This window comes from Heptranchias perlo, chromosome 29 (genome assembly GCF_035084215.1).
Source record: "Heptranchias perlo isolate sHepPer1 chromosome 29, sHepPer1.hap1, whole genome shotgun sequence".
NCBI classification, from domain to species: Eukaryota; Metazoa; Chordata; class Chondrichthyes; order Hexanchiformes; family Hexanchidae; genus Heptranchias; species Heptranchias perlo.
The window spans coordinates 23,929,602-23,955,528 of record NC_090353.1 but is presented as its reverse complement, the minus strand read 5'-3'; the positions used below and the strand labels follow the sequence as shown (position 1 = coordinate 23,955,528).

General features: G+C 39.8%; 1 protein-coding gene across 5 annotated transcripts in view; it reads left to right on the top strand.

The window, feature by feature from the left end:
- Positions 1-25,927, top strand: part of dot1l (DOT1-like histone H3K79 methyltransferase) — a 95,800-nt gene that overhangs the window by 49,358 nt on the left and 20,515 nt on the right. For all 5 annotated transcript variants that reach the window (XM_067968310.1, XM_067968307.1, XM_067968309.1 and 2 more), the window contains 8 exons: positions 775-912; positions 1,503-1,628; positions 4,864-5,348; positions 6,163-6,301; positions 9,567-9,719; positions 16,909-17,026; positions 17,592-18,229; positions 20,410-20,612. In XM_067968310.1, the coding sequence (XP_067824411.1) occupies positions 775-912; positions 1,503-1,628; positions 4,864-5,348; positions 6,163-6,301; positions 9,567-9,719; positions 16,909-17,026; positions 17,592-18,229; positions 20,410-20,612 (2,000 nt within the window). The remainder of the gene's footprint in view (positions 1-774; positions 913-1,502; positions 1,629-4,863; positions 5,349-6,162; positions 6,302-9,566; positions 9,720-16,908; positions 17,027-17,591; positions 18,230-20,409; positions 20,613-25,927) is intronic.

The window sequence follows — 25,927 nt, the reverse complement described above, 5'->3', positions numbered from 1 at the left end:
AAGACATAAGTCTTTTTGTCACTCGGGAACTTGTATTCCCTGAATCTAGGCTGCAGTACTATTTTTAAGGAGAAATTTTAATACAATTTCAGTCTGTAATATGAAGTGGTGTTTGCATAAAATAATTAAATGGAAAGCTGTGCACAAAGCATTCTTCCTTATTTAACTTACATTTGAGTGGAGCAAGAGCGAAGATATGCCTGGAGTTTAAAAAAAATCATGCCAGACACAACCATTTTTATCAAGCAAATGTTCTTCTTTCTCCCCACCCAACATCATTTTTTACTCTGTAATGTCTTATTGACCATAACATGTGTTCACTGATCGTTAGCCTCCTAATCAGGGCTACTAATTCTAGATTGTTCTGAGGCTATTTGGTTGAGGCAGGACTTTTCATTGCCTAGTCTTCGGCCTTAGTCGCTTTCACTGTTAACTGAAATCGGTGATGTGTACCTTATTTACTGATGATCAGATATGCGCAGATTTTAAACTTCGCCTTAATTAAATGATACTAAGTATTTATGGAAGATGTGGATTACCTGAACATGTATTTGGATCTGAAGCAATATAAAGGCAGCAAATCAACAAATTAATTTTCCAGTTAAAAATGCCATGCAGAATTTGAAATAGAATAATTTTTTTGAAAAACTAGTTGAATAGAGCAGTAATGTGATTGGGTATGAACTATAATGAGGAATTGAAAATAGCCTTCTCAATTGTGGAATGTTTTCAATTTACACTTTTTCCACTCCACTCCCTTTTTTTCCCCCCCAGTTGGGTATAAAGGCCATGACATTCAATGATTTACTCCAAGCACAGAAAGAGATCATTGCTCACAACAGGCAGCTAAAAGAACAGACAAAGCAGCTGGAAAAGGATAATGGTGACCTCAGGAAACAAAGTCTACAGCTGGTAATTATTTAATAGGTTTGGAATGGGATGTAATGAAAAACATGACATTTTTGGATGCTGCTGCAGGCTGAGCTGCTTGACCTATTGTCTATTGTAATTAGGAGGCATGTGTCATAATAGAAGTTATTGCCAAACACTTATGAAGTATTTTTAAAAATCTTGAATACATTAGCATTCTTGCCTTGTGATTATGGTTTTCTCTAGAAATAATTTATATGTAGTATTCTAGGGAGTACAATGGAATATGCGTCCAGTTCTGATTATCAGTTTGTTAGAAGCTGCTGAGTAGGGATGGGCTGCTTTTCCCCATGGAGAGAAAATGAACAAATTGTTGTGTTCTGTACTCACGCAGCTCCTCAAAACAAGTTAGTGGTCTCGATAGAAATGAAGGTTTACTTTCAGCATGCAGCACTTTTAAGGTGAAGTGACTTATGAAGGTAATATAGTAGGACAATAGTCCTTTGTTATAACATTTAGGAGATACTGTAATTTTTGTTCGGGTTATGAGGGATCTTGAAGTATGACCACTTTTTTGGGTGAGGGTAGTTAAAATGTTTTTTGTTTGTTCACTTGGATCATAAATATTGCAGCTGAAAGCACGATGTGAAGAGCTAAGTTTGGATTGGTCTTCTCTGTCTTTGGACAACCTGCTGAAGGAGAAACAAGCCTTGAAGAGTCAGATCTCAGAAAAACAAAGACACTGCTTAGAACTTCAGGTAGGATAGCAACAAGCTATTACTCTGTAATAATTTTCTAAAAAGTTCAAAGTTTGACAATTTGATTTCCTTGTGTACACATTCTCTTTTGGGTGAATCCAAATGACACACCTGATGGAAAATTGAAACAAAGTCTGCCCTTTGGCAAAATTGTTAGATATATGAGAAAGACAGAGCTGCAGTTACTCCAAGACATCATTGATGATCAGCTAGCTTGGCTCATTAATGGGACTGGAAGGAAGGATAGACTTGTAACTAGGAGCTGAGACATTTTCCCATTCAACTCTAATATGCATTTAAGTAGTGTCTGACATATATGGTGGGTCTGGCTGGAGAAGCTTGCTCTTGCCCTGTCCTGTGGATTTATATTAGATTAAATCCAACAGTACCCTTGCACACACCAGTGGGCCCTAAACCTTGTCTCTTCTGATCCTGTTTGTAAACTCCCTGGGCTTCGTGAGGTGTGCCCTTCAGGGGGGAGAGTGCATATTCCATTATCTAGCAAACAAACTCTACCTTTGTGAACTTATAGAGTCATAGAGTTATACAGCACGGATAGAGGCCCTTCGGCCCATCGTGTCCGCGCCGGCCATCAAGCCCAGTCTAATCTAATCCCATATTCCAGCATTTGGTCCGTAGCCTTGTATGCTATGGCATTTCAAGTGCTCATCCAAATGCTTCTTGAATGTTGAGAGGGTTCCTGCCTCCACAACCCTTTCAGGCAGTGAGTTCCAGACTCCCAGCACCCTCTGGGTGAAAAAGTTCTTTCTCCAATCCCCTCTAAACCTCCCGCCTTTTACCTTGAATCTATGCCCCCTTGTTATAGAACCCTCAACGAAGGGAAAAAGCTCCTTAGTATCCATCCTATCTATGCCCCTCATAATTTTGTACACCTCAATCATGTCCCCCCTCAGCCTCCTCTGCTCCAAGGAAAACAAACCCAAACTTCCCAGTCTCTCTTCATAGCTGAAGGGCTCCAGCCCTGGTAACATCCTGGTGAATCTCCTCTGCACCCTCTCCAAAGCGATCACATCCTTCCTGTAGTGTGGCGACCAGAACTGCACACAGTACTCCAGCTGTGGCCTAACCAGTGTTTTATACAGCTCCATCATAACCTCCTTGCTCTTATATTCTATGCCTCGGCTAATAAAGGCAAGTATCCCATATGCCTTCTTTACCACCTTATCTACCTGTTCCGCCGCCTTCAGGGATCTGTGAACTTGCACACCAAGATCCCTCTGACCCTCTGTCTTGCCTAGGGTCTTCCCATTCATTGTGTATTCCCTTGCCTTGTTAGTCCCTCCAAAGTGCATCACCTCGCACTTTTCCGGGTTAAATTCCATTTGCCACTGTTCCGCCCATCTGACCAACCCATCTATATCGTCCTGCAGACTGAGGCTATCCTCCTCGCTATTTACCACCCTACCAATTTTTGTATCATCAGCGAACTTACTGATCATACCTTTTACATTCATATCCAAGTCGTTAATGTAGACCACAAACAGCAAGGGACCCAGCACCGATCCCTGTGGTACCCCACTGGCCACAGGCTTCCAGTCACAAAAACAACCTTCGACCATCACCCTCTGCCTTCTGCCACTAAGCCAGTTTTGTATCCAAAGTGCCAAGGCACCCTGGACTCCATGGGCTCGTACCTTCTTGACCAGTCTCCTGTGCGGGACTTTATCGAAGGCCTTACTGAAATCCATGTATACCACATCCACTGCGTTACCCTCATCCACACGCCTAGTCACCCCCTCAAAAAATTCAATCAAATTAGTCAGACACTTCTCAGCTTGGTTTGGAGATTATTAGGTATGGCAATTGTTTTTTTTTCCCCATTTGTTAGCCACTGGGGCTGATTTTTAAAAAAAAGTTTATGGAAATTGGCTAAGCTATTTTACACATTTGTTTTTATTTAACTTGAGGTCATGTTGCCGTGGGATTGGGGAATAATTTATTTTCACTTTTTAATGTTGGTGGTCTTGTAATTAAAGTGTTTGGAACCCTTTAACACTGCTCTAATCTTGAGCATACTGATAAAAGCTGGTGAAACTATTTCCCCTGTTTTAATGGCCACAATATTAAACCTAGAACCTAACAGATGCATAAGCTGATTTAAGTTGAGCAGGGAAGTAATGGATCCTTATAATATATAGAGTACCTTCTTGGGTAAATTGCTCACTATTGCAGATATAAATACTGAAAATCTTGTGAAATTCTGTGATGAGCTCAGATATTGCAAGTCCTGCAGATTTGACACTTTATTCAATCATGCTTGTCATCAAGCACTCTGAGGTCAGTCATCGCATTGGCTGGGATGTAGAGTAAATTTCCTTGTACATCTTCAAATGCATAGTTTCGGCTGCCTCAGTGTGACTTTTCCATGCGAACCACCAATTTACAATTGAGGCTGGCTATTGAGCACTGCACCATGTGTAGTTATGCTGTACACTCCTACCCAAAGGGAAACTAATGGGACGGTGATGAAATTCAGTTCACTTATGATTCATGCAGCTGCCAAAGTAAAATATAGTACTTTTATATTGGTGTCAGTGGAGAGTTTGCGCTACTTGTTATCGAACTGCGGATGTTGCACTACTGCTGGCAACCCCAATGTGAACCAGTTGGATTCACTAAGGCTGGCGTCCAGGAACACACATTTTTATTGGAACTTTTGGATGTTGGCTTTAAGCAAATCCAGCAGATTTACACTGGAGTTGTTAATGGCACAAACGCTGCACTGATGTTACAAAAGCACGTTTTGATTCCTTTAGTCTGGACTAGATTTAAACCCATCTTCCATATATAAAGGATAATTTATTCCATTGCAGTATTCTATGTGAAAGCACTTTTATTGTAGGTTATAATTGACTTGTACAGTGCTTAAATTAGCACTGTAATCTCTCTTAGGCATGCACATGAAATATAATTTTCAGATTGACAATTTGAAAATGAAATTCAAATTGCATTTTTTTTTCAGTTCACATCTAAAGAGGAAGGTTATTGGTCTGGTGATATGGTCTCCATACAATGCTGCCGACACTGTCCAGGAGCTGATGTGATTTAGATTATTGTCATCCAATTAATTTTTTTCAGAAAAGGAAACTTTCCATGTATTTGCACAGACTTTAGAGATGAGACTATGTGTTGGTAATTTGAGTTTGGTGAAATGGGATTAAGAATATTGCTGTTTTCCCCTAATTTTTTCTTTCTTCCCTCCCCATACCGTTAGATAAGCATTGTGGAGTTGGAGAAGAGTCAGCGACAGCAAGAGCTAATACAGCTTAAGTCATACATGCCATCAGATGATGTATCTCTCCAGCTGCACAACAAAAACAAAAACTATGAGATGGAGACAGAAAGAAACAGATTCCAACTTGAAATTGAATGTCCTAAAATTCCAATGGCAAGTATGAATGGTCTGAGCCCTGAACTCTCTATTAATGGAAGTGCAACACCATTTGAAATTCACAGTTCTTTAAACCGGCCTCCTTCCAAATCGCAGAATGTATACAGCACTGTGTTTCCAGACCAGGAGAATGGGCTGTGCATCCCAAACCTTATGAGTAAACACAAAGCAGACAGATTACCAAGTCACTCTCTTCCTGACTACACCAGATTTTCTCCAGCCAAAATAGCACTTCGTCGACATTTGAACCAGGATCATACTGGAGGCGGAAAACTGGCACATGAAGTACAACTGGCCTGTGCCCAGAGGTCAGTGACAGATACTGTTTCTGAATGAAAAAGTGAAGTAATGCGGCAATGAAATGTTTTGTTTAAACTGCTCCCAACAAGCGAGGAGCAAGAATTGCTTATCTGGTTATTAAAGAAACCTTTGTTGTTGCATGAAATTGAATGGGCTAATATAATGTTCATTGAGTGAATGTTCTGGTTATCTAATTTATCAAGTACCTTTTTGATTTGTTTGACCTGATCCAAAACTGGTACTTGTATGGAACATTTTTAAATTAAACTTTTATTGCACAGTTCTAACAATACGAACAAAAAAAATCCAAATACAAGTTCATCAAACAAAAAAGGATGAGAAGTAGGCAAACTCTTAAGATAAACTGGAAAAATTTTACTGCACCCAGGAGGTCTGGACTTCAGAAGACTAGTGTCATTTAGTGTTCAGTTATGTTGGTGACAGTCTTGTCTGTAGACTGTCCAGTCTATAGTTAAAATATTTGATTCACTTGGCCAGTCGACAAAAAAAATGGTTTTTTGTAATATGTCACCCAGGAACAGAAGGAATCTAAATCTGCATAATAGAGTGGAAATACATACAAACTAGTGACCATCTTGTTAGGCTCCAAGATAACACTCCTGGCAACGTGCTTTATGACAAGACCAGGCTTTGGAATGCATCAGCAGCAGGAAAACTTTTCTGTGCTTCGTACACCAGTCTTGGTTATGAAGATTTAACCACAGATACCTAATATAACTTACTCAATTTCTTTTAAGTGTATATTTATACGATCAGATTCAACTCTGTTATATCAAAGTGAAATTGCCTGATGCATTACAGGATTGAAAATCTAAAAGAAACTGGCCTCCCACATCAGACTCCAGGAGTTCCAAATGGTGTTCAGCACGGTTCAGGTGAACAGCAGCAACCCTCGTCCCCAACAGCCCAGCAGATGGCATGTGAGAAAAGTATAGAGAAGGTATTAATAGTGCTGCTAATTTTGTTTTTCTGTCGCTTGTTTATAAAGCATATGCAGTGTGGTGTGATTCATGTTCTCTGAATTTTTTGCAATTAACTCTGTTTTTAGGTGCTTGTATTTCATTCACTCATCTGCTTCTGCATTGTTGCATATTCATACTTCCTTATTCTTTCAACTTTTGCATATATTAGGATTTAAACTATCCTTTCATGGGTGGCTAATTCCCTGGTGAGTTTGAGTTAAATCGTAAAAGTGCGGTAGCAAATTCAACCTGTCCTCAATTACGGAATATGTTGCTACATATAAAGGCATGCCACTTAAGATGAAAAGAGGAGGGAAATCATCAGGCATTGCTTCTTGAATAGTCACATCATCTTTTCCTCTAATATGAGGGCCTGCTAGGCGATAGGATAAGTTCTTGATCTGTTCTCAACGGAGCAAAAGGCCTGGCATGACTCTTTCATCCACTGGAAGACAGTGTTGACCACATCTCAAAACCAAGATACTTGTCTAATCCTGGTCTGATAGAGAATTAAGTGTGGGCTCCTCTCTAAAGCCACTGTACCATCATCATTAGGAGCAGTTGCCGGCATCCTGAAGGAGTTCCATTCATTTTTAATAGAGATGCCATTTTGGATCGACCTGCTTCAAATTGATCTTGAGCAGCTCGGTTACTGGAAAGCACATTATTGGTTTGGTGTGCAGCTCAGCACAAGTCAGAAAGGCAATCTTTCAGGTGCAAATAGCTTATCTCTAAACAAAAAAGAGGAGTTCTTGTAATAGGAAACACTTTTGAGCTGCAATATCAGGAAAAGGAATTGAGCAGAAGTAGGGCCTGTACTCATGTTATGGGAACATACAAAAAAGGATGGGAAAAGATCATGTACATCAAGCCTGCTCCATCCTGGCATGGTACAGCCTTGTGTATCACGGTTTTCCCCCTGGCCCCTGTCTCTCAACCTCCCGGGAGAAGCAAAATAAAATCTCTGGCAGTTTAGGAAAAATCACTAAGAAAATTTCTGCCTGGTACCTGATGACAATAAAGCAAGCTCCAGAAGTCCACACTAACTCAAGAGCCCCCTTAATCCCTAGTACCCCACAGCCTACCTTTTTTGTAACTTGAAGTCCCCTCCTCTCTCAGGAACATGTTCATCTGCTTTTTTGAAAGATTGCTGGGATTCCAAGCTCACTGAATCTTTGGTAATCTGTTGCAGAGGGTGATGACTCTGAAAAGCAATGCTTATTATCCAACCTAACTCTTCACTTACATATTTTATAACCATGCTTCCTAGTTCTCTCATCCCTATCCATCTCAAATAGCCTATCCAACAGGACAGAATCTATTCCCTTCATCAATTTAAATACTTAAAGCATAACTCTTCTAAGACTGCATTTGGCTAATGAGAATAGCCTCAACTTCTGGAGCCTATCTTGATAGCTAAGAGCTCCAAGAGGTAGCTGCTCCGGAGACATCATTTTGGTCGACCTCTCAGTACCTTCTCCGGAGCTTCAGTGTATCCCACCAAGTGTGGAAATCAAAACTGGACACTACTCCAAATGAGGCTCCTAAACCTCTAAAAGCTAACAAAGATGTGTGGATCGCATAATGCATCTCCCCATTCTTTCAACACTCCAGGGTAAACGTCAAGTCCAGTAACACAATCAGCGTAGAAATGGCTGAATCCTTGCTACGGCCATTTCCCTATGTACTTCACTCTTTAAATATAAGTTTAGTTTCCAGCCACAAAGCTCTCATCAGCTTCTCAACTCACTGATAATTGGTGATGGTACAGCTATCTGGGATGAAAAATACAAGTTTAGTTGTGTGTGGTATGTGTTCACTGCTTCAGTGCCTCTGTTGAAGAACTGGGGAAGTTGCCAGATCTGAGGCCCTTATGCTGAATGAGGTGGAGTCCTCTGACGAGTATAGCCTGAAATTGCGACAGGAATAGTATCTCTAGATGATTCCCTTGCTCCTTGTATGAAGATGATTAATAATTCTGATGATCCTAACCTGGAGTTTAGCAAAAAAAAATACCATACCTATGATTGATAACGAAATGGTTCTCAATGTGCTAGTATTGGTAGGCTACTTAAACTTTTTTTGAAAAAAAGTTCTACATTGCATAATTTGATCTTGCTCTTTGTTTTTTTTTCCAGTTTGTTAATGTATAGTTTGGATAGATATTAGGTATGTTTCAGTTAAGCATGTATTTCCAGACTTCGAAAGTGATACATTTTAAAATCAAAATAAGTGCACCATTTTTAAAAAAAATGAACCAACACAGTTGCATCTATTAAATGGTTATACAGTAAGTGCCACTCTCGCTGATCTCTAACCTTTTCCTGATGTTGACTGTTTTGGTATTTCATGTGATATTTATTGAGTTTTCAGTGGTTCTTGCGTGAAGATATGCAGTTCTTTTGTGTGGTCTGGATGTTGAAAGGTGTAACTTGTTCTGCCTGCTGTTGATGATTATCATTCATAGTCTGACCATGGCCCTTGTTGAAAGGAGAATTTATTTTACGGCCACAGTGGAATGGGTAGTTTACCAACCGCTATTAGTTGTGAGGCTGATAATGTTCAATATGTCATTACTAGCCACTCCCCATGTTGAATGAACAGTGCAAGCCTTAAATAAGGCTGTCCTGTCACAAGCATCCAAAAACAAGTGACAGGACTCCCAGAATTCCGATGTGCATGTCTACAGTTATAGTTACAGTTCCCAGTGTCACCATGCCTGCTGCTTCACCACTCGCTTATGTATTGAAGTTGCATTTGTGCTAAACTAAATTGACCTCCCTCATCCTACATTTTGTGCTTTAATGGAAAAGTGAGGCAAGACTGATGGACAATTTTAATGTAGAATCTTCGAGTACTCTTGCCTCTACAATCCAGCTCGGATCCACGGGCTTGCACCTCTTAATTAGAGCCCTGTATACGGCTACTGGTATGACAGATGTCAGAGTTGCTGTATTCTCATAAGTCATAGTGAGATGGTTCTAATTTTACAAGTATCCAAAGTGTATTGTATTGATTTGATGCCTCACACATCCAAAGTACACACGATGTCATGTCTAAACATCAAAACTACAACCACTTCAAATATGCGAATTGTTCTGCCAAATCTAATTCGTGCGCTATTCACTTCTATGCTTCAAATGGGTCAGTATTATCAACTAATAGCAGTTTTATGAAAGGCTGCATTGTGATTTCTTTGTAATTGTCTGTCCATTCTGTGAATATTGCATTTTTTTCCTGCAGCTTTCTAAAGATTTCAGCAAAAGTCCAGTTAATAATTCTGAAACCATAACCAGCCTACCAATCAGTATTCCACTTAGCACTGTTCAACCAAACAAATTGCCTGTCAGCATTCCTTTGGCCAGTGTAGTTCTGCCGAATCGTGCTGAGAAAGTGGTAAGTAACATTTGACTCAATTTGTTGTATTACAAGTAAAAGAATGAAGAAATTTCAATTTTGTGACACTCATTGGATAACTAAAATAACATCTCCATGTCCAGTCTAATCTTATCTTACTAATTCAACGTCATGTTTAATTTTAAAAAGGAGTTGTGATTCCAGTAGCTGAAGCACCATCACTCAGCCACCTGGTCTCGCCTCTCATTTTCACCTACCCACTGCATTGCATAATGCCCACTTAAACTGCCACAGGTTCTTGTATGCCCTATGCAGACCCATGGCTTCCCTCTGCTGTGACTTGAACATCCTGAGATGTGCTCACCATGGCATGGATTGCTGGGTCGGAGCAGCCATCCATGCTGCTCCATTTGCCAGTCCTGACATTTACCTTTTCCACCTGAAATATCAGGTGAATTTATATTTTCCTTTGCTTCCACCCTTTTTCTCACTCGCTCGCTCTGACATCAGTTGTTGGGAAAATGCTGGAATTTATTATTAAGGAGGTGGTAACAGAGCACTTAGAAAATCATAATATGATTAGGCAGAGTCAACATGGTTTTATGAAAGGGAAATCGGGTATGACAAATTTATTCGAGCTCTTTGAGGGTGTAACTAGCAGGGTAGATGAAGGAGAACCAGTGGATGTAGTATATTTGGATTTCCAAAAGGCATTCGGTAAGGTGCCACATGAAAGGTTATTACACAAGATGGGTTTGGGGGCAATATATTAGCATGGATAGAGGATTGGTTAATGGACAGAAAACAGAGAGTAGGGATAAATAGGTCATTTTCAGATTGGCGGGCTGTAACTAGTGGGGTGCCATAAGGATCAGTGCTTGGGCCTAAGCTATTTACAATCTATATTAATGACTTAGATGAAGGGACCGAGTAATGTCTCTAAGTTTGCTGACTCTACAAAGCTAGGTGGGAAAGTAAGCTGTGAGGAGGACTGAGTCTGCAAAGGGATATAGACAGGTTAAGCGAATGGGTAAGAAAGTGGCAGATGGAGTATAATGTGGGGAAATGTGAGGTTATTCACTTTGGTAGGAAGAATAGAAAAACAGAATATTTTTTAAATGGTGAGAAACTATTAAATTTTGGTGTCCAGAGAGATCTGGGTGTCCTCGTACAAGAAACACAAAGATAGCATGCAGGTACAGCAAGCAATTAGGAAGTCAAATGGAATGTTGGCCTTTATTGCAAGGGGGTTGAAGTACAAGAGTAAAGAAGTCTTGTTACAAATGTAGAGGGCTTTGGTGAGACCACACCCAGAGTACTGTGCACAGTTTTGGTCTCCTTAACTAAGGAAGTATATACTTGCCTTAAAGGCGGTCCAACGAAGGCTCACTAGATTGATTCCTGGGATGAGAGGGTTGTCCTCTGATGAGAGTTTGAATAGAATGAGCCTATACTCTCTGGAGTTTAGAAGAATGAGAGGTGATCTCATTGAAACATACAAGATTCTGAGGGGGCTTGACAGGATAGATGCTGAGAGGTTGTTTCCCCTGGCTGGAGAGTCGAGAACTAGGGGGCCTAGTCTCAGGATAAGGGGTCGGCCATTTAAAACTGAGATGAGGAGGAATTTCTTCACTCAGAGGGTTGTGAATCTTTGGAGTTCTATACCCCAGAGGACTGTGGATGCTGAGTTGTGTATCTTTTTTGGGGTCTAGGGGAATAGAGGGATATGGGGATTGGGTGGGAAAGTGGAGTTGAGGTTGAAGATCGTCCATGACCTTGAATGGTGCAGCAGGCTTGAGGGGCCATATGGCCCACTCCTCCTCATTATGTTCTTTCTCCTCTTGATGGTATCAACTCCAAGCATGTAGTTGGTTTTCATTTGTTCCGTTGACGACGCACAACTCTACCTCACCTCCATCACTATTGACCCCAATGCTATTGCCCTCCTTCCTGACTGCCTGGCTGACACCAAATTCTGTTTGAGACAAACTTTCCTTCACCTGAATGTTAGCAAAACCAAAGCAATGCTTTGCTTCACACCAGTACATCGTTGTCTCTGGCACCACTTCTCATCAACTTCTGGTCTGCTTTTAATTGCACCAAAAGATGTGCAGTATTGGTGTTCTGCTTGACTCTGAGCTGTTCTTTACCTTGCATCCAGATTGCATTTTACCATCTCTGACAATGCCTGCACCTGTCCTACTTCTCCCTTGGCTGCTAAAATTCTAATTCATACTATTGGCTGAAGGATTTAACTTTCAAATGCTCCTCATGATTTTCTATCTTTCACCTATCACAAATGTCAGTTATTCCAGAACTCTGAGAGAAGTTCCTCCTTCTGCTAAAGTCCTGCATGTCCACCGCTTAAATCATGCCCAACTCCACTGGCTTCTGCCAATATTGATTTTAAAGTCCTCATCCTCATTTTCATATCCCTGTGTGGTTTCATTCCACTTTACCCCAGCAATTTTCCCCGTGCATATGTCCCAACATTGAAGGCTGATCCAAAACCACTTTCCCTTGTGTGTGTCTCTATTATAAAAGCTCATTGCAACTTATCTATTTGACCATTCCTTTGGTTCTTCATGCACTCTTCCAATCCTTTACCCTCTGGTGTTCAGCGCCTCCTTTTCCCCTTGTTAAACACTCTGGGGTGACATTCTATGTAAACAAACATATCTAAATGCAAATTGTTGTCGACCCAAGTTATATGTGTCTTTATTATAAACATTCTTCCTCAGCCATGCCTCAAGGACTGAAGTTTGCCTGTCCTGGCTAGGTTATATTGGAGCAAAGTGAGAATTTGCAAGTGTTGCTTCCCGATGAACCAAATGCATTTTATAGACCTGAGGTTCCCAAATTGTGGGGCATGCCCTTATCAGGGGTGCAAAGAGCTAGCTATAACTCACTAACAGATAATGCCCTCAATACATATTTTCTCTATTGGTGGCGCAGTAGCACTCCCCTCAACTCTCTCCGGCTGACTCCCGACACTATTCTCTCAAACTCGGGCATCCCCTGCAAACAGTTTCAGCTGGCAGGTATTTTGAATGCTCCTCAGTTTAAATGTGTTTCTTTCAGTTTAAAAAAAAAGTTGTTTGCCTTCTGGTCTGTACCCCTGTACAACATAAATTTCTTTTTGGAAGAGCTTGAGGTTTGGTGTCCCCGCTGCCATAGAGAAATGGCGGAGTCCCCCTGATTCTGCTTCAAAAATCTGTTTCAAGGTTCTTTGCCTGAGTTCTGCATATCTGTGTGGCGTCAACTTTTATATTGCCCCTGTGTTAAAGTTCTCATGAACCCCTGGGTCCTAGTGATGTTTAGAGCCCTCCTTTAATAACTTTTCTGGGCCTCAAAAATTACTTTATTGCCCCGTGCTCAGCACCTTTCTGGAAAGTTTATTTTGTCCTGTTTGGAATTGCTGTTGCTGCTTGCTTGGCATCATCTTAAAATGAGAAATAAATTAATAATGGCATCTGCACTCATGGGTCCTTGATGTTTGCAGAAAAAATATTAAACTTACATTTTGCCCCCTCCAAAGCAACCCAACGATTCATTACTCCCTGTTCCATCCCCAAACAATGTGACCACAGACAAATAGTTCCGTCTGCAGAGGACAGCTCATCCTCCAAACGGCTCACATCCTCAACCTGAAGAGAGGAGAAACCCACAGTTTTCCTTTGTGAAGTTGCTTACACTATCATAGTGGAAATTGTCACTTGTTATAGGAAATTCCTTGGATTTGCTCACGCTTTGCGTGAAGTGCAGTGGAAAACCCCTTTATATGCGTAAAGAGGGTTCCCACCACATTTTCGGCAAAGTAATGCTCGTGATGTGGGAGCAGGTCCTAGGAATTTCCATGCTAGTGAGTTCTAATAATATGATTGGACCTCACCTTAAAAGTCAAAAATATGAGGGAGGAGAATTAAATTAGCTACTGTGACAAAATTGCCGAATTATTCTGAGTTGCCAGCTATATCTATATCAACTATTAATTGTGCAAAAATACTGTTTCTTAGAAAGAGGGGGGTGAGAATGGGACTTGAATCTCCAAAGGGCTGTCAATAGGACTTTAAATTAGTAAGACGGGGAAGGAATCTGGTGAAAATAACAGAAGTCTGAAGATGAAAGAAATAGATGAGAGTAAAGGTCAGACCAAGATAAGGAACAAGGGCATCAAATGATCAGGGAACAAGTACAGTTATAGAACATGAGTACAAAAATAGAAGTGTTTAAAAAGTAAAGTGAGGGGAACAATTATCTAATCTATGACATGAGTAAAACACATTGAATAATAATCATGGGAGATTTCAACTACCCCCAAATAAATTGGAACGAAGAGGTAGGGAAAGGGGAATGGAGTTTTTATTGTGTACATGACTCCTTTCTTACCCAATATGTCAGAACCCCAACAAGAGAAGAATCACTGCCGAACCTAGTAATGGGAAATGAACCAGAGCAGATCAGAGAAATAAGCGAAGGGGAACATCGAGGCAATTAAGATCATAAGATAATACGGGTTAAAATAATGATTGAGAGAGATGAAGACCAAGTAAAAGATTGGGAAAAAATGCTAATTTTGAGGGGATGAGAATGGAGCTTGGTAAGGTGAACTGGAAAAAAAAATGTTGACAGATAGAACAGCAGTGGGAAATATTTAAAAGTGATCAGTCGAGTTCAGGAGAAATCTATTCCTCTAAAAGCCAAGAACAAACGAGCCCATAATGAAACACCATGGATGAATAAAGCGATAAGGGTAAAATTGAAACTTAAAAAAAAAAGGCATACTCTAAGTACATAGACGATGAAGGAGAGGATGACAAAAGGGAATACGAAGAGGTTAGGAAGGATGTCAAAAAAACAATTAGGAAAGCAGAGAGAAACTACTTTTTCAAAGAATATAAAAAGAAATAGTGAAGTATTCTCTCGGCATCATAAATAACAAATAACAAAAGAAAAATTAGGATAGGGATAAGGGCCACTAAGGGACGCACAAGATAAACTCACAGATAATGACAGTGAAATGGCAGAAATATTTAATAGTTACTTTGCCTCCGTATTTACCAGGGAGACTAACAAGGTGGGTATGACATAAGAGGAGATCAAAAAAGGTATGAAGACATTTAAGATAGATAGGGGGGAGATAACAGATGAACTAATCAAACTTGGAGAGGCTAAAACTCCTGGTTTAGATGGATGGCAACCGCACACATTAAAACAAGTTAGGGAAGAGATAGCAGAGGCACTATATTACTCCCTTCCTAACAGCACTGTGGGAGAACCGTCACCACACGGACTGCAGCGGTTCAAGAAGGCGGCTCACCACCACCTTCTCGAGGGCAATTAGGGATGGGCAATAAATGCCGGCCTTGCCAGCGACGCCCACATCCCGTGAACGAATAAAAAAAAATATATAAAAATTCATTAGAAAAGGGAATAGTGCTAGAGGACTGGCGGACAGCTAATAACATGGACAATAAATGTTAATCCTATACTTAAAAAGGGAGATAGAACAAGTCCAGGGCACTATAGACTAGTTAGCTTATCAGTGGTAAGAAAGATAATGGAATCTGTACTCGAAGATGTAATAGAAAAACATCTAGAAAATGAAAATATAATAGAGTAGTCAGCATGGATTTCAGAAGGGAAAGTCATACTTGACCAACCTTATTGAATTCTTTTGAGGTAACAGAGTAGACAAGGTTAATGGAGTAGATGTAATATTTGGATTTTCAAAAAGCCTTCGATAAGCTACAGCATTGTAGACACATGACTAAAGTGGAGTCAGAGACAAGTAGCAGTAACAATAGCAAGCTGGCTACAAAACAGAAAACAGAGGGTAGGGGTTAAGGGTAGCTACTCAGACTGGCAAAAGGTTGGAAATGGTGTTCCACAGGAAATGATGCTGGGACCACCGTTCACAATTTACAACAATGATTTGGACTCAGGAGTAGGACGTACAATTTCAAAATTTGCGGACGACACGAAATTGGGAGGTGTTAATACAAAGAATGCGTTAAAATGAAAGAAGGCATTAATAAACTTGCAGAATGGACATGTAATTGGCAAATTAATTTCAATATAGATAACTGAGGTGTATTTTGGTAGGAAGAATAAGAAGGCCACATATTGCTTGGATAAGAGTCTAAATGGGGTAAAGGAGCAAAGGGATCTTGAGGTACAGATACATATCACTAAAAATAGCAATGCAGGTTAATAAGGCCCTAAAAAAGGCAAACCAAGCACTTGGTTTTCTGGAGGGACAGAATTGAAAAGCAGAGAAGTTATGTTAAACTTGTATACAATCTTGGTTGGACCACACTTGTAGTAGTGTGCACAGTTCTGGTCTCCATATTATAAAAAGGATATGGAGGCATTGGGAAAGGTGCAAAAAAGATTCACAAGGACGATGCCAGAACTGAGAGGATATCATTATCAGGAAAGAATGAACAGGCTGGGGCTCTTTTCTATAGAAAAGAGAAGGCTGAGGGGTGACCTGATAGAGGTCTTTAAGATAATTCATAGGTTTGCTCGGGTAGACGGTGAGAAAATGTTTCCACTTATGGGGGAGTTCAAAATTAGAGGTCATCAATATAAGATAGTCACTAATAAATCCACTAGAGAATTCAGGAAAAACTTCATTACCCAGAGAATGGTAAGAATGTGGAACATGCTACCACAAGGAGTAGTTGAGGCAAATAGCACAGTTGCATTTGAGGGGAAGCTAGATAAGCACACGAAGGAGAAAGGAATCGATGCTGATAGGGATAGATGAAGCAAGGAAGGGAGGAGGCTCAAGTGGAGCATAAATGCCGGCATAGACCAGTTGGACCGAATGACCTGTTTCTGTGCTGTAGACTTAATGAAAGGGAGGCTTAGCAAAAAAATTGTTTGGGAACCACTGTTCTAAACTGTTAACCAAAACATGGTATCGGTAACATTCAGACTGAACTCCACCACCCGCTTGACTGCATGGAATAGCATGGGAGCTAGGTTTAAAGACTGCAGACAAATAATGCTTTTAAATTACTCATTTGATAGTGATTAAAGCCCTCTGATGCTCTTCAGTAGAGAATATGCAGTTCTTTTTGCATTTTATAGTTCTTGATTTAGATGCAGATTGCTTCAATTTCCAGCAGGAGGCAATTGCAGAAGATAGTTTTCTTGTATATTATTTTTCAGGCATTTGCTGCTTGAAACAAATATCAGTTTAATTTGATTTCTTTTACAGAGAAGCACACCTAGTCCTATTCAAGTTTCAAATCGTGATTTATCAATGCTTGACAAACAATATGGTGCTAACTATGGAAATGCGGCTGGAAATAAGCCACAGTCTTTGGCTACCTCAGGTACTTGTTTATTTTTTTCCATTTGAGTTAGAATTAACATGTAGCAGTTTACATTTGCATTTGATAAGTCACAATTGGAATATATTTAATAAGTTAGTCAGACCTGAATTTCTAATTCATCCTAATAGTAATGTGAATATTATATTTTTTGATGTATCTTGACTCTTTAGTCCATTTTGTTTGTTATGGTGCTTTCCTCGTACCTCTCAGCATGAAATAAATTGTTGGTAGTGACAGGGAGGAACTTAGTAACATTAAAATTTGAATTTAACCCTTTCAAAACTTCTGTTTGATGTGTTTATATAATGCCTGCAATTTACAAGCACTTAAAATTAATTGTATTGGAATATAAAGTACAAAATCTGTGGAAATCTAGAATTATATTTTGGGTATCTATTTGGGTATACTATGTAGATGAGAAGAAATCAATTCATGTTGGTATTCTGGTTTTAAGTTATTTTTTCCTTTATTAAATACATACATACCAAGCAATAACAAAAGGTGGATGGTAGTTGTGTTTATCAAAGCTGGGGTCGTTGCAGTGTGATACTTTATCGTTTTGCAGGTTTTTGTTGCTCAGCTGGCTCTGTGGCAGTCAATGGAGTCCATTCTGGTTCTCCCATCCAGTCAGCGCTCAATAGTCATGACAAGACATTATTAGAAGATTCTGATTCCACCACTGTAGGTATCCTTGCCAACAGTTCTGTCTTACAGAGCATAAACCCACAGCATCCAACAATGCACCTGACGCAATCTCGGAATTCTGAACAAAACTCCCCAGTGACGCAGCATTCAGCCAGCCCTAGGCTTTCCAACTCTCAAAATCCAGCAGCCAGTTCTCCAAGCATGGGTGGGGTTTTACAGTATGCAGACACACAAAAGGCTTTCTCAGAGGTAATCAAAAAAGATTTACAGTCAGACCAAGGTGCCTCGGAACAGGAGAATGAATCCAAACGGAGAATAATATTTTCCACTGCAAATGGTGGAAATGTAAAGCAGCCTACTTCAAATAAACAGACTCCTATGGCTTCAGCCATCAAGTTAGAATCTGGACAGACCACGTCTCAAGAAGGAAAAAAGAAGGGCAGAAGAAAACGTTCTTCTGTGACATCCAATTTAAATGCAGGTAGCTCTCCTAAGCGGAAATCCCTGCTTGCTGCACTAGGGCTTTCTTCGGGATCTCCTTTGAATATAAGTTCCATGGTAAGTGATTTGATTTATTCCTATCTTACTGACTATTTTGGAAGGGGAAACTTGCTTTTGACGTCAAAGCCTTTCTGAATATCCATAGACATTGTACTTCAGTAAGAATGCCATCATTTATATTCAAATAGGCTGCCTTAACAAATGGGTGTTTCTGTAAAAGTAAGGCTGTGCAGATGAGCCAATTGATCTGTTTTTAAAGTTATCTTGGAACACAGCCCATTCTAAGAAAATTTGTGCCATAGGCAAATGCAATCTTCCTTTTAATATGCTGCATCATACCTTTATCTGTCACTCTAAAGAAAGTTCATATGTTCATGTTTTTGCTAGTTGCTAAATTTTCTTCTGTTACTTGGCAACTGAAGGAGTTTCCTTTTTTTTTTAAAAAGTCACTTTCTTGGATTTAGTTTAGGTTTGAAACCAGTGTGCACACAATTCGGTGGACCCCATCCTTCATCAGGCACACCTACCTCAATTGAGTCAAGCCCTGTGGGTGTTGATTGGCACCAGAGTTTAGTTTCAAAATTTGTTTGAAATACGTGGTTCTGAGTAACAATTGGCTAAATCTTGATTCCTCATTTCATTTTTGAAAGCATGTTATCCCAAGGACTTGAATCTTGTTTTGGGTACAACTATCAATTGCTATAGGGGGAGCTTCAGCATCACCCAGTGCAGAAGTACCAATGCCTGGTCAAATTGCCTAATGTGTGTGGCTTTATTGCTGAAAGACAAACTTATGTCCCCTACTTCTGAGGAGGATGAGGAGGAAAGCTAATTTTAGGAAGGCCCTCAAACCTAGGGGTGGAATGCAGTACAGATGCAGTGCTGACTCAGCACATTGGAATGCTGTACCTAAATCTGGAGAATACAGCTTCCAGTGAAAGCTTTGTGGGTTTTCATTTGGTCACCAAATGTTAACTGTGACCAAGATTGTTTAGGAGTTCATGTTTGGGAAGCAATTTTTATTCTTTTCTACTTAATCTATATTTTCAAGCTTTTATATTAAAGCTAACCTTAAGTCTTTTCCTGTCTTGTTCTTTCAGGCTTCCACTGTCAAATTGGAACTTGGAATGACATTTGAAATCAATCCTATTTTGCTTGGCTGAAAGCAGCTGAGGTTTTTGAAGCCAATTAAATGCCACAATAGTCATGTTTCCAACATAGTTGCAGATGAGGAAGGCCACTCGGCCCATTTTCTTTTATCCATCCAGAACAACCCTATACACCCCCCATTGTTGATGCTAATTATTTCTTAAATAATTCAAGAGTTTTCACCTCTTCTACTCTGGAAGTTTGTAGTGTTGATCACTCTTTGTGAACAACTTTGATATCAGTCCTAAATTTACCTTTTACTAGTTTGGACTTGTGAACCCTGGTACTACTCCCACAGTTTAATTTATAATGGTCTCCAGATTAACCTTTTCTATCCTATATACCATTAAAATCACCTCTCAACCAGTGAAAAACCCTGTCTGTCCAGGCTTTCCTCATAACTCGAATACCTGATACTAGGGATCAGTCTCGTGGCTCTTTGCACTGCCTCCTGCACTTGACACTCTCCTTTGTTTCTTCGCGACCATACTGGAAGTGTGGTCTGACCAGAGCACTGTACAGTTTGATCATGACTTCCTCTAATTTTCATTCTACTGTTTTGGTTATGTCGTTTGTTTCAGATATGACAAGTTCAATCTGATACATTTTTTTGTCAAAATAAGGGGCTGCTGATGGATGGCATGCTAAGCTTAAAATGAATATATAATTATTATGATTGAAACAGTCATACTTTTTAAGTTCATATTTATAGAGTCTGATCAACAAAATTCAATCTAACTTGAATATGATTGCCACAAACCTAATCATATTGAATATCATAAATATTCGAACATATATATAATACATATAAAAATGCCAGTCATTTACGGTGAAATGGCAGACCATGGCTGAATTGTTTTGATGGATCTGTGAATAAATAAGTGATAGGGTCACCATTTTTGAATCAAAGCAGTGGCTCACTATAGTTCTCCTCTTTGATGATTTGACTGCCATTATAATTAATTACACCCACCTTCCTCACCAAGCTTCTTAGCATACAAAGTGTTCCCAGCACGCAGTACTGGGACTGAATCCAAATATAGAAATATTGCAAAATCATGGTATGTCTTAAATTTATTGTTCTTTAGGTCAATAACATCAATCAGCCTTTGGAAATAACAGCAATTTCATCACCAGAAACTTCAGTGAAGAGCTCTCCTGTTCCCCATCAGGATAATGAAGGACCTCCAAATCTGAAAAGGGAAAAGATGTTTGCAACCAATGGCGTTCATTATTCGCCACTTACATCTGATGAAGAACAAGAGGAGGAAACTGAACAGATTAATGGAAGGTGGGGATCTTGCAAACAGAGAGGTTCACACACTTCCTTATGACTTCGAAAGATTTAGAATTTGACATTGGATAATTCATGTGACTGAAGCTAAGAAATATTCATTTGAAATGCAGTACAATTAAAATTACACAACTATCTCATTGTATATTCTTTGAACCTCAAAACATGCAATCAATTTTGTTGCCAATGAAGGAACGTGAGAACTAATGGAAATACTTCATAATTTAGTACCCATCAGTTCTCACTGGGAATTTTATGAACCTTATTTTTGTGAAATAAGCCTCAATTGTTCTCCTGTGCAACTGTTCTGCATTTACTGTAACTATTGGTCTTCTGGTTAGAGCACTGCACCAGCTGAGTTATCCTATTTTAAAGTTTTGTTGCAGCAAATGGCAAAGTGGGATTGGTTCAACATTTATGGAATTAAAAAAAAATCAGTTGGATTTTAGTTGCTTGAATTTTGATTTTAAATAAGCAGTTTGGAATAAGGGTGGTAACTACACTAGAGAAGTTTGAAAATAACAAAAACACACAATGTGCTGCTGCGTGTGTCCGTACATACATACTACCTGACCTTTGTGGTGAGGTGTGACTATTTCAGCACTTGGTAGATAGTTATTCAGATAGTAGGCTACTCCTTGTAGCTGAAGTTTTCTATATCTGAGAGATTGCTGAAATATTAAGTGTGTTACATGAAATCCTTAAGACACCAAAGCATTGTTTTATCAGTAATATTTGAGCCTGAAAAGCAATCTAAATTGCTTTGATCAAGTATAGTGACGCTTAGAGGCTTGTCTTAATTTAACTAAGTTCTTCCTCATTTGTTCAGTCTTTATTTGAATAGCAAGTGTTCATAGAAATTTACCGCACAGAAGGAGGCCATTCGGCCCATTGTGTCTGTGCCGGCCGATAAAAGAGCTATCCAGCCAAATCTCGCTTTCCAGCTCTTAGTCCGTAGCCTTGTAGGTTACGGTACCTCAAGTGCACATCCAAGTACCCTTTAAATGTAGTGAGGGTGTCTGCCTCTGCCACCCTTCCGGGCAGTTCCAGACCCCCCACCACCCTCTGGGTGAAAATATTTCTCGCAACTCCCCTCTAATCCTTCTACCAATCACTTTAAATCTATGCCCCCTGGTTATTGACCCCTCTGCTAAGGGAAATCGGTCCTTCGTATCCACTCTATCTAGGCCCCTCATAATTTTATATACCTCAATTAAATCTCTCCTCAGCCTCCTCTGTTCCAAAGAAAACAACCACAGCCTATCCAATCTTTCCTCGTAGCTAAAATTCTCCAGTCCTGGCAACGTCCTCGTAAATCTCCTCTGTGCCCTCTCTAGTGCAATCGCATCTTTCCTGTAATGTGACCAGAACTGTACACAGTACTCTAGCTGTGGCCTTACTGGTGTTTTATACAGTTCTGGCATAACCTCCCTGCTCTTATATTCTAGGCCTCGGCTAATAAAGGAAAGTATCTTGTCTACCTCCTTAACCACCTTATCTACCTGTCCTACCTTCAGGGATCTGTGGACATGCTGTCCAAGGTCCCTCTGTTCCTCTACACTTCTCAGTATCATTCCATTTATTGTGTATTCCCTTGCCTTGTTTGCCCTCCCCAAATGCAATACCTCACACTTCTCCAGATTGAATTCAATTTGCCACTTGTCCGCTCACCTGACTAGTCCATTGATATCTTCCTGCAGACTACAGCTTTCTTCTTCACTATCAACCACTCGGCCAATTTTTGTACCATCTTGATCATGCCCCCTACATTTAAGTCTAAATCATTGATATATACCACAAAAAGCAAGGGACCTAATACTGAGCCTCGCGGAACCCCACTGGAAACAGCCTTCCAATCACAAAAGCACCTGGCGACCATTACACTTTGCTTCCTGCCACTGAGCCAATTTTGGATCCAACTAGCCAATTTCCCTTGGATCCCATGGGCTTTTACTTTTCTGACCAGTCAAAAGCCTTGCTAAAATCCATGTAGACTACATCAAACTGGCTACCCTCATCCGACCCTCCTTATTACCTCCTCAAAAAAATTCAATCAAGTTAGTCGGACACGACCTTTCCTTAACAAATCCATGCTGACTGTCCTTGATTAATCCATGCCTTTCTAAATAATGATTAATGCTGTCCCTCAGAATTTTTTCCAATAATTTGCCTACCACCGAGGTTAGGCTGTCATCCTATCACAAGGTAGGGCAAGAAAGAGGGAAGAATCATTTGAGAATACTGTCCCTTCCAGAACTTTGTCTTTGCTTAATTATTTTGATGATACTCCTGTGTTGTAAGGCCTTGGTCTAAAGTAAAGCACTGATTCTTTTTCTCCTGTCAGCAGCAATCTTGATTGTTTTATAAACACCTGAATTTTAAAAAAACATTATTTTGTTTTAAACCAGTATAGTTTGTTAAAGCCTAGTTCTGTATGGAACCTTTTCACTTTTTGAAATGTTTATGGCGTTTGACTTTTGCTTGGAAATTGGCTGTTTTACCTTCTTTGCCTTACTATTGGCCCACCAAAGCCTTACCTCAGTTTGGTTCTAGTTGTGCATTGCTTGGCCTCGAACCATTGCAAGGTTCTGATTTTTCTATTGATTGTCATGGATCTTGTTATTATACATTTGTTCCAGGAAAGATGCAATAGCTGAGAAGTGTTCCATGTAAATTTGTACGAATGAGGGCTGAGCACTGACGTGCTCTAGGGCTAATGGAACTCTTTTTATTAGTCACAAGGCTGCTCACCCATAGGATTCTGCAGTTAGCTGCCTGTCATCGGTTCGAGTGATTTACTGGAACTAGGTTTTCCACTGATTTAATTTTAACAGTGCCATTGTGAAGTTTGATGATCTCTATTGGATACTAACACTGATGCATGATGGGAAGAAGTGGCCAGAGTTGTTGAACCTTCCCATAGATGCCTGGCTCGGGAAAAAATAAGTCAAGTATCTGTTGAAGTACCCCTCTGCTCCCTACTCAAGACTTTTTGAAGGATTCTCTCAATACAATGTTTTTAGCCAGAGAGTATTTTGTGGCATATGGCTTGCTTTAAGATTGCAGCCAGTGTCTTCTCCAGCTGTGACACTAGTCCCAGCACAAATGCCAGTGGCAGCTGTGCATGCTTTGGCCTGGTGGCAGCATCCACCTTGTTTGAGGTCCAGTGGACTTCAACTGGACTAACAAGTGGTGGTGTAGAGGAAAGAATATGCCGTCCATAGGCTTCCACAGTAATGGAATATTATGACAGTATTTGTAAGTGCTGAGTGCTCAATTTCTTTTGAGTATAGTGACCATTTGGAAATGGAAGATCTCTTGCTGGTAAGGGTACAGTTATGGATCTGATAATTGTGTCTACCAGCCATATACATTGTTCAAGCTCCCTCCTCCTCAGAGAAAATTGGAAGAACCTGAGTTAAAAAGCACCAGTGGCCTTTAGCCTAGTAGGTGGACTGGTTTCCCATGGTGATTGAAGAATATTTACCCAGTCTGTTCACCCTATAAATTTTTGAAGTGTGAGCTAATAGAGAAATTACTCCTCAAAGACACACTTCACCTCAGAAATTGTAGGATACTGAGATTTTATTGGGGTTACTAGATGGTTTGTCCACAAACTTCCCAAATTCATGCTGCAACTATTCATACAGTTCATAGTATAGGAAAACATTGTTAACATTTAGACAGCTGATGCAGAGGTTGCCTATGGGAGTACTTGATATAAATGAGTTGGGAGAGTGGTTTAAACCATTATCCTATATGTGTGCGCACACATGGATCTCAAATTTTCATCTTGACCTTCAAAAGAGCTTCTTGGACTTGTCCCTGCTCCATAGAAGTGTTATTTTTAGTAATCGAATGGAAACTTGACTACCAAAGATGGGAGTCATTCTATAATGAGTGCAACCCAACAGATACAATGTTTGATTCATGGAACATCTAGCAAAGGGAAGCAGGCTTTGTTTTGGAAACTGGGTTGTTTATTCAGGAGGTAAATCTCAGCTAGAAACTGAATCTGGTGCTGAGCAAACTGATATCCATCATTTGAACCAGTGAATTTGTGTGAAAGTATCTTTTGCTGAAAACTATTAGTTCAGTTGCTCTTAATAGGCATGAAGTCTGTTGGACCATGAGATCTTTGGATCGAAGTGAAGGAGTGCACTCTCCATGTGCACTTGTCATAAGTTAGGTTTTCCCTGTTGCAGAAAATCCGTGCTAAAGTTTTTCTACCAACTCCAGATTCTTTCAGTCCATTATCGCTCAAAGCCCTTCATTTTTCAACATTATTGGAACCAAAAGTTTACAGTTTTTTCTTGTGGTAACAAAACGTTACACATTACAAATTGGAGATTACTAGAGTAAATAGTAGAATTAATTATTTTCTGTTCTAAGGCAAGGAAGGACCAATCAAGGAAAGTTAGAGCCCATTCTATTGGTATAGTTGCCATATCTTAGACTAATTCCAGAGGATTCTTCTGAAAGTTACCTGTAAGGCAGTTACAAAGAGACAATTTGCATCTTTACCTGAAGAACTTTTATGTTGAACTGACAGGAACATTAGTAGTTCAACACAATACTTTAAGCTTCCCTGCAAATTTTGATGTTGAGTTCAACTGCTAATTTCTGCTCAACTTCAGTACAGTCCTACTTATGTGTCAAGTCTGAATGAACAAGGATTTTTTTTGCAGTATCTATAGTCTTATTCTATCTTTGAAAGAAGTTTCAACTTCTACATAGCTCCCAGCCAGCCTGCCACTTTTTTTTGGCTTGGAATTGTGTACATGTTACATTGCTGTTATTTATTCTTGAGGCCTTGATGCTGCCCTTTTGTTTAATAGTCGGATAATTTATAGCACACTAGGAGGCCATTTGGCCCATTGTGCCTATGCCCCCCCCCCCAGTCCCATTCTTTCTGCCCTTTTCCTATACCCTTTTAGCAATTTTCTTTTTCAAATATTTATCCACTTCCCTTTTAAAAGCTCATGTATTTTGCTTCCACCACTGTTTCTGCTAGGGAATTCAATGACCGTACAATCTTAAGTTTTTAAAAAAAAAACTCACCTTTTCATTTGTTTTGGTGATGATCTTAAATTTCTATCCTCTAGTTAGCAGATCTCACCGACCAGCAGAAATAGTTTTTCTCACTTTTTAACCTTTATCAAAACCCTTAATTTTGAACACCTATCAAATCTCCTCCCTTTCTCCAAAAATCCCAGTGGGATGAAAGCAGGCATATGCAATAAGAAGAAATGTAGCAGCCTGGATAGAATTTTGCCTCCTGCCTGTACATAGATTGGACTAGAGAAAGGTTG